This window comes from Pipra filicauda, unplaced genomic scaffold, assembly GCF_003945595.2.
Source record: "Pipra filicauda isolate LSUMZ 115617 unplaced genomic scaffold, ASM394559v2 scaffold305_size881528_pilon, whole genome shotgun sequence".
Classification (NCBI taxonomy): domain Eukaryota; kingdom Metazoa; phylum Chordata; class Aves; order Passeriformes; family Pipridae; genus Pipra; species Pipra filicauda.
Genome location: NW_024104427.1, coordinates 450,806 through 460,260, shown reverse-complemented (window position 1 = coordinate 460,260; position 9,455 = coordinate 450,806). Strand labels below are relative to the sequence as shown.

Below are 9,455 nucleotides of genomic sequence, written 5' to 3'. Positions count from 1 at the left end.
TATGAAACAGGTCACGGCAGCCAGTGAGAGGCCCTATTTATGTAGTCACCCGCAGAGGAAAGAAGACATTTGTTCTGCTTTGAAAAATAACTCTTTCATGTGGAAAGGGCATAGGGTTTGGGTGGAAGGCTGCAGCCAACAAAGGGGAGATGAGCTGCAGTGGGATGTTCTCTCAGGGACACAGCCCAACTGAGCAACTTTGCAAATGTTCCTTGAGATTGTTTTGCGCGTTACTTGATGTGCATCACACGCTGAAGCCAAATATTCATCCTGGACTAAGAACTGGATGCATTGTAGGGCAATTAAAGTAAAATATTACCCCCTCCTCCCTAGGCCACAAGCAAACACTGCTGTGGGTGAAGGCCAGTAGAGGAAGAATGACATCATGAAACCCCAGAGGGAAAGCAAATACCATGGCAGCACCACACGTGGGTCAGTGCTGCGCCAGGACAGAGACTTTCCTCTTTGTGACTTTGACTCTGTGCTATCTGTGTGCTAAGAGGACTTTTTTTGGGACAGCTATAAAGCACAGGTATACTACACACCACAGCTCACTGGCGAACAATCTGCTCTGCTTCTGCTTTTCAAGTCCTGGGGGTTGCAAATGGTTTCATGACATCCTCACCACCCTGCCACAAGGAAGTAATTTCCACATGAGCCAGCAAAAGGCCATTTAGTTGCACTCTGACTTGACTGCAGCCCTGGATGATCAGGGCTTGTCCCCTGGCCCACGTTCCTCCTGCTGGGGCAGGCTCAGGGCTGGCCACCAAAGCATGTCCCTAAAGCATGGAAACAACTTGTGTCAGGTAGCAAGACTTGTCCCACAATGCAGTGGATCTTAGTGGTGCTAAAAGGATGTGTTTTTTTCTTGCAATGGCAGGGAAATGACCTAAATCCCATGTAATTTTTTTATTTTTTAAATTCTATTAGGATGTAACAGTGGTGGTGCCAGTCCCAGTGCCACAGATGTAATTTCCTTGGATGCATGCCATTCCATGCCCAGATACTTAAACACAAGTGCTTGTTCCTGTGGGCAGACTATACAAACTTGCATGCAAAAACCAAGATGTATGGGATGCAGTACAACAGGATCACTTGTAGAAATCCATTAATACTATATGAAAGGGCTGGTAGGATTGGCCCAATCTTTCCCAAACTGCAATATCCCCCCCCTGCATTGTCTGCTACTACCTGAACCAGGATTTCCTGAGCCTGAATCCAAAGCCAAACTTGGTCACCTTTTGCTCCTTGGGATCCAGGCAGGATTAGGTCCCTTGTGCCTGTCCCACTGAGCTGGGAGAAGTCTCCCACTGGGAGCTTTAATGAGCAATTCCTGTCCTTTTGCTACTGCTGTGTGCTTAATTCCGTATGAGAGCAGGGGTTAACAACTCTGTGCACACAGTGGCTTGTGTGGCTATAAATGTACTCACTAACAAATACAGAATACAGTCCCTTCAACCAAAATTGCTATAAACTTATTATGAATTCAAAACCTGTGCTGGCCAGGACTTGCAAAGCAGCACTATAAAAATTAAACCCTCCTGGAACTACAAATCCCAGTGCCTGGAAGACCTGGTTTTGCAAAGGACCCTCACAACTGGATGTAAATCCCAAAATTTAACATCTTGTTTATTTATTAATTTTTTTTTTTGGTAGAAGTAAGTTTCCCATGTTAACAAAAGCAGAATAGTTTTATTTAGTGTTCATCTCACACCTTTGACAGCTACAGCTGTCAGGCACAGAAATACAGTATTAAAATAAACTGAACAGAGTTGCTCATTGCAAAAATCACGCTATGCAAACCTGTGGATTGTAACATCAACAGTATAAAATGTAACAAAATTGGAATTTTTAATTTTTTTTTAAGCTTTTAAAGATAATAGTCCAGGCTATAAAACTATATAAGCATTGAATAAGAAATGTTAAAGTCAACAAGTCTACAACAGATACATCTTGTAAAAACTCAATAAATTATATATATATTTATAATATCTAGTAACATTTAAAATCATGCACAGTTTTGTACATTTTCTTTTTTTCAGTACAGGAAAACTCGATGCTTCGAGTACTTGGAATGTACACAATTAGCAGACATTTGTAAGAAAATACCAAAAAATTCTTTTCTTTTTATTCCAACAAAACAAAAATCTATAGAAATCTACCTTCTCAAACTTCCACTGAAGTAACCTCAAACTATAAATTATTTATTTTAGGGTAAGGATTTTGTGGCTCTAAGAAGAAAAAAAAAATCTTAAAACGAGATGCTGTCATCCTGCTATTCCACAACATTGATATGTAATACGCACCAGAGAAAAATGGAAAGAAAGAATTCAGGATGCAATTTGCCTTGCCTCTTTGTGGTAGTACATGAAGTCTCCTGGACAAAAAAAACAACCCACCCACAAAAAATCCTCAGCCCAAACCTCCCCCATTGTCAGCCTGATCCGTGCTAACATTCCTTATTTCAGTCCTGTGCTTTTAAACAGCTATCTGGCATTGAGGAACAAAACAGCACAGCATTTTAAACACCAAATATCAGGCGTCACTGGTATTTTCCAACGTGTTAGATGCAAAAGAAATACGCAGCCGTAGCAGCTCTCCTGCGAACAGTGTCACTATTTTGCTCACATGGCATTTCTGAAACCCCAAAATACAACAGTACTGGCAAAAGGGAAAAAAAAAACCCTACCCCACATCATCCAAAGTCAACATTTCGCTTTGCTGCACACTTGTTATTAAATCGACCACAAAGAATACCTTCATTTGAAAATAGAAAAATAAACACCCACACCCCCTTAATGCACAGTGGTTAAACTGATGGAAGAATTCTTGGCCTTGTTTTTCTGAAATATGTAAAAATCATCTCTCTGTTGCTATTTGTTTGGTTTTAACCACTGGTGATGTATTGAAAAATAAACTTACCTTTGCTCACTGCAATCCAGGATAAACTAATATTTTTTTAATGAATACATATATATATTTATAACATTAAATGTAATTTGTTAAAGGACTGTACATCTATACATTCTTTCAATATTTCCCATAAACACAAAGGAAAAACTTGATTAATATATTTTTTCTCCACTTTTAATAAGTTAAAAAAACACCCTTAAGCTCGGTGAAATTTAAAGTTTACAGTAACGCTATGCTATTTAAACCAATGAACAGATATGTTAATATCTATAAATAACTTTACAAATATACACGTTAAGGTACAATTTTTAAAACAAAACTGTGAAGATATAAAACAATCAAAAACATCTTTTCTTTTGCCCAGATCAGTATATCCTAGATTGCAATGCTCGTATTTTGAGACTCTCTCTCAGTACTGCTTTATGTTGCATTAGTATTATACATTCTTTTTTTTTAATATATTTATTTATATATATACATGATATATTTATAGATATATACACAGATTCTCTGGAATAAACCTTTTTGATATAAGTTAAAGGCTCTTGCCTACAGGTACCCGTAACTTCTTTCTCCGAGTCACTGCACGTAGATGGAGCCAAACCGCTGGCATCGAGGGGTGGGTGGAGGAGCTGCTCCCCCCACTCACCCTTGGCAAGCAAAAACAGGCAAACACCAAAAGCGAGATTTTTTTTTTTTTTCCCCCAAAAAATGGCTGTTCTCAGAGGCCAGGATGTGACTTGAGATGCTGTGTGGGCACCCAGGAGCCAGGTCTCAGGGCACCCCGCCGCTCTCAGATTGGTGGTGCTCTCTTCCCCAGGGACCCCACGGGGTCTCTGCCCATCCCTGAGGTCTGCTCCTGCCTTGGCACGGCCCCATCGCTCCCAGCCCAGTGCAAGGGCCAAAGCGCTGACACTTCAGGTGACTTGACCGTCTCTTTTTGTTATTTTTATTTTCATTTCTCCGTGACAATTTGCGTTTTACTTAATTTTGTTTTTTTTTCTTCTTCTTCCAAAAAGGATTCCTTCTATGTAGCTGGGTAGCACGATCATGAAGCTATAAAAACGACGACAACAAAAATATAGATATTTTTATAAATATATGAATCCCTGCAGGCAACGTGGCTTTTCAGCTCCACCAAAAAGGTTCATGTACAGATTGCATAAGCCAAGAATTTCCACATTCTTTACACCTTTTTGTGTGTGTGTGTTTTTTGTTTGTTTTCTTTTTTTTTTTTTTAAAGGAAGATTTCTTTTTTTTCTCTTCTTCTTATTGCAGGCACAGAACGGTTACTCTGGCACTCGAAACGCAAGCGCGGAGGCTGGGAGGTCAGCACCCCCCAGGTTCAACATTCTGCGTAGTAAAGATAAAAACCCCCAAAAAAATGAAAAGTAAATAACGACAACAAAAAAAAAATCATCTACGATAGATCATCTTGGCAAGAGATTAGTTCCTTCAGGCCAAACAGTGCTTCTTGACTTTTCATACAGCAATAGGGAGAAAAAAAAACTTTTAAAAAAAATTTATAAAAAAAGTTAATCTTTTTTTTTTTTTTTTTTTTTTACCCTGAACAGCTCGTCGACAACACAAATCTCCGGGCACCATCATGCAGTTCCACTGGAAGATCCTTCACTACGGTTTCACCCTCGGCGGTGCCCCACACTCGCACCTCTGTGGGCACTCTGTCCGCCCTCCCATCCGTCCATCCGTCTGTGCCGGGGGTCCTCACGTCCGGATGACACCGTTGCAGGGGGGATGCTTGGGCAGGCAGGGCTCGTCGGGCAGCAGGTCATGTGCAAAGACCGAGTCGTCCCCTGAGGAGCAGGTGCTGTGGGTGTCCTGGCCAGCCGGCGAGTACTGCTCGAAGGGCACCGAGAGGTCCAGGTACTCCTGCCAGGGTGACAGACCCATCAGTGGGTGCCCCCCGCCGGGGACCGAGGGACCCCTTCCCGCACCCGCCCCACCACACTCACATCGGTGGACGTCACGGTGAGGACTCTGTCCAGGTCTTCCACCAGCTGCTTGAAGGTGGGTCGCTGCGACGGGACGGCGTGCCAGCACTCCCGCATGATCATGTACCTGCATGAGAGGGGAGAGGGGACAGTCACCTTGGTGGGGCTATGCAGCACCCACCGCCTGCCCACCCACCCTAAAATCGCCTGAGAGAACAGCTACGGCCAACGCAACCCCAGTCGTGGTGGCCTCGGTGTGTGGCAGGCTGGGGGGAAGAGGAGGGTTCTGTGGAGCTGTGACTCTCATCACCCATCATCTCATGCATGACTGTGCTCTCCAAGCAGGAGGAGGATCTGTCCTGAAGGTGACATACCAGAGCTACACCCCCAACCAGCACCTGCCAAACGAGGTCAGGCGCCGTACGCTGCTCAGTAGCCATGGGCTGAGCCAAAATGAGTTGGGATGGGTAAGTCTACCTGGAGATGGCTGCAAAATTTTGCAGTGGGGATGCACCAACAGCTCAAACTACAGCTCAAACAGCCTAGGACACTATTTGACCATAGAGGGAAGGGTCAGCAGTGCAAGAAGGTCAGCCCACACCACACACTCACAAATCATGGGTGCAGTTCGCAGGTTTGTCCATCCGATGGCCTTCCTTCAAGAGCTTGAAGAGTTCCTCAACAGGAATTCCCGGGTATGGAGACCCTCCCAAAGTGAAGATCTCCCATAGTAGCACTCCAAAGGACCAGCTGGAAACCAAAGAAAGATCTTTAAAATTCAATGAGTTTTTTTTTCCAAGCATCCCCCCATATCCCTTTCCCCCTGGCTTGGCTTTATTTCTGTGCAGCCATGCATAGCTAACAAAGTCATCAATAGCATGACTAATTGCCTAGGCCATTTTTACTAGTTACTTGGAGATCTCTGCTGATCCAACTCAATAGCAAAGAAATCCCAGGCACCAAGTCTGAAATTGAAATGAGCATTTAATCAGATAGGTGACAGCCCATCTATCACCCCCAGCTCTTTGTTAGGTCTTCCACCAGCTCCACTGAATGGAACAAATCAAATTATTCATGCACGGCTTCACTGAATTGCAGGCTTGGAACCACAGGCCACTAATTGTGCAAGTTGATACCAAAACTTGCTTGTTACAACACTCATTTCACTGGCCAAGCCGGGAGAAAAATACCCCAACAAAAATCAGCGGAGCACTAATGTTACACACTCCAGTCCTGCAGCTGTGCTCTGGTTAAAAGTCCTCTTTTTCAAAAATATCTTCTGCCTTCTTCATTTTCTTTTTAAAAACAGGGATTATCTGTCTCTGTTTCGCTTTCATGCACACTCGCTCTCCCGTTCTCTAGCTTTGATTTATCTGTCATGCCTTCTGCAGCATTACCTAAGCATGGAAACTATGATTTAAGATCAATAAAAGCCAAAGTATGGGAAAACTACAGAAATAGAATAAGATTCGTTTGTGCAACTGCAAGCAGTGAGCTTTGGGGAGCAGGCAGGCTGACTGTAAAAACGCCATTATTGACCAAATATTGCAATAAAAATTCCAGTGTGCATGTGGAGCTGCTTCAGCCCTTGCAAAATTCAGATGTGATACCGACCTACATGTAAGGCGGGCTCTGCTGTTTGCTTACTGTGCAGAGGCACTGAAAAACTAGATAGGATTAGGAAAAATAAAGGAAATAAAGGTGGCAAAATTAATCTGGGGATATATTTGCTGAATACTCTCTGATCAATTCTAACAGCAGACAGAGTATTTCAAGCTCATTCCACATACTTGACTGAAGTGTTAACTCTCTGGGGCAAAGCGTGGAGGATGCCGAGGGTGATTTTTTTTTCATGGAGATTTTTTTTTTAGCACAATATTTTTCAACCGCCAGACGAATCACCTCATCCATAAGCTGGACAAGAAATGCCTGCCTGCTTTCCAATAATTTTTCAGCAGCTCACTAGAGATCCTCAGATGAAAGCAACCAGATAACGGCAAAACAAAACCACGTGAGCGAAGATGCAGCTTGGAACTGATTCCTACGTTTTTGCATCCTCAGGTGCCCCAGGTCATGCTTAGCAGTATGTTTGTCTGTAAGATACTATAGGTGTTGATTTTCCTGTCATTTTATTATTTTTTTTTTTTAAAGTGTAGGTTTGCTTACACATCGCTCTGGTGAGTATAGACCCGGTCAAACAAGGCTTCTGGAGCCATCCATTTCACAGGCAGCCGACCCTGTAATTAGGAAGACAATGGGAACATCCCATCAGCATATTTCCCCAGCCACAACGGCACCATCTGAATCTTCTTTTCTAATCCAGTTTGAAACATTTTCATTAACAACCACATCTGCCTTCCCGGTCACTGGGCAAAGCAGCAGTGGCCACATATAAACAGATTAGAGCATTTGATCCCTGGATCTTCGCTGACAATCTTTGCAGTAAATGCTCTCTGTCAAGGACTGTATTTCACTGCCAAGGCAGGTTTAACGTATCAGCGCATCCAAATCTTTGCATGGGAACAGCATCCACTACTCATAGATGCAGAGCATGGGACAACACTTTCTGTCGCTTTGGTTGGAAGAAACAGTTGATTACAAGTCCAAACCCAGCCTAGGCTCAACTTGAAGGAACTCCTAAAGAGTGAAGGCAAGGGCCAGATCCTCTAAGAAACAAATCCTGATCCTGCTGGAGGCTAAGAGAAGAGGTCTGATCCCATCCTACATCAGGGTCATAAACACAGGCTGTCACATGAGAAATATGAAATGAGAAAGAATAGATTAATTATAATTCTCTGGGGCTTTGCTTGGCCCCTGGAGGGAGTCAGAAAGAACTGTTTCATGTTTAAGCCATAATTTGGCTATGGGGGAACTTTGTCCTCTTCTGACCTACTGTCTCACTGAGGGAGACAACTAGAGATGGAATACACAAATGGGATTATGCTTTCAGCTGTCCAACACAGGTCAAACAGGGAAAATCCATCTATCTGATCTATGACTAAAATTCCCAAGAATTGTTATTAATTTATGATTAAGAAATCCTGGCAATTAAGAAAGATTTCTGATATACTATTGGGAGGGGATAAGTATGGCCATAGTGGGCTTCAAAGGACTGCCTGGACCATCTTCTCACTCTTGGCAGGGGAGTCAAGGAACTTGGGATGTAAAAAAGAGAGAAATGCTCGAAAACCAGGTAGCTCCAGGTATGCAAGTAATGTTCCTCTGTCAAGGGCTCTAGTGAGACAGAAGTTGGCCCCTTGGGACCTTAAGGAACAGTACTGGAGCAGACTTGAGAAGGTTTCATTCCCCTATGGGAGAAACTTCTGTTTCTCTTAGTCTAAAGTTTCCTGGCTAGAGCTGAGACCTCTCAACCCGCTGCTGGCAGGAGCAGGATCTGTCAGGAAGAAAACAGATGGTGTATAGACTCCTTGGACCAGTCTATCTACAGTCCCTCCCTAGGTGAGGTCCCCATCAGATTTCTTCCTCCTAAGCCCCTCTAGAAAGAGAGATGTGGGACAAGGGCCACTTGCTGCAGGAATGACCGAGTTCCCTGTCAGAAGGAGAACTGCGTGTGCTCGGCAGCGCTGTACTTACATTGGTGGTTTTCTTGTAATAGTCAATGTTGTGAACGTCTCTAGCGAGGCCAAAATCAGCTATTTTCATCACATTATCTTCGGTGACTAACACGTTCCTGGCTGCCAAGTCGCGATGAATGCACTGTGGAAGGTGAGCAAGTCAATAAATAAGGGTTCGTTAGCTGCTCGCGCCTGGAACCAGCAGCACCGTGTGGTTTATGAGCTGCCGTTTCATTGACTCCCGAGCTCATAAAGCTGTGGGCACTGCTTAACTCCTGGCTTTCTGTGTCACCGCCCCATCATGCATGCTCAGTGGGAACCACCTCTTAGCAACACCTAATCAGCAGCCCCAGCGCTGACACAGCCATGCACGTGCCTTTTCTCTCCAAAGGGGATGCACAGATGAGAAAAGCCAACTCTCCCCTTCTATGGGCACTTACTGGGACGTGAAGCCAGGAGGAGGAGTGCAGGCTGATGTTTGAGGGGGAAAAAGATCCTTGCATTCAGATATCCCCAATACATTCAAAATACATCGAATCATAGAATGGTTTGGGTTGGAAGGGACTTTTAAAACTCACCTAGTTCAACCCCCAACATCATAGTTGTCAGCTGACAAAGATGTTAAATCAGCCAGCACTGTGCAGAAAAGGTTTAAAGCCACCATGAGCCACCCACCGTGAACTGCAGGCAGAGGACAAACACATCTGACATCTGAAACTGAACTTGCTCTTGCTACAATGCTCCCTTGCCCACAGAAAGGCCATGCTGGCTGGGGCACAGCTTGGTGAACCAAAGCCTGATTCTCCACTTGCTGATGTCAGGGTAGTAAATCAGGAGTAATCCCAGGGCATGATGTAAGCAAACACAGCAGCTGGCTCAGCACCAGCAAAGTGCTCCCCTGGGAGCATCCTGGGCACCGCCATGCATTGAGCCAAATCCACTGCCGGCTCTGCTCCCACTGAGCCTACACGTGCTCGTGACAGCTGCAAACACATGAGCTACACTCAGGATCTCA

The 9,455-nt window shown here is 44.2% G+C and overlaps 1 protein-coding gene across 3 annotated transcripts in view; it reads right to left on the bottom strand.

The window, feature by feature from the left end:
- Positions 1-1,604: 1,604 nt before the first annotated feature.
- FGFR3 (fibroblast growth factor receptor 3) overlaps positions 1,605-9,455 on the bottom strand; it is a 55,955-nt gene continuing 48,104 nt past the window's right edge. For all 3 annotated transcript variants that reach the window (XM_039383341.1, XM_027715547.2, XM_027715548.2), the window contains 5 exons: positions 8,460-8,582; positions 7,032-7,102; positions 5,478-5,615; positions 4,887-4,992; positions 1,605-4,803 (listed from right to left, as the gene is read on the bottom strand). In XM_039383341.1, coding sequence (XP_039239275.1) covers positions 4,639-4,803; positions 4,887-4,992; positions 5,478-5,615; positions 7,032-7,102; positions 8,460-8,582 — 603 coding nt within the window. In that variant the 3' untranslated portion in view covers positions 1,605-4,638. The remainder of the gene's footprint in view (positions 4,804-4,886; positions 4,993-5,477; positions 5,616-7,031; positions 7,103-8,459; positions 8,583-9,455) is intronic.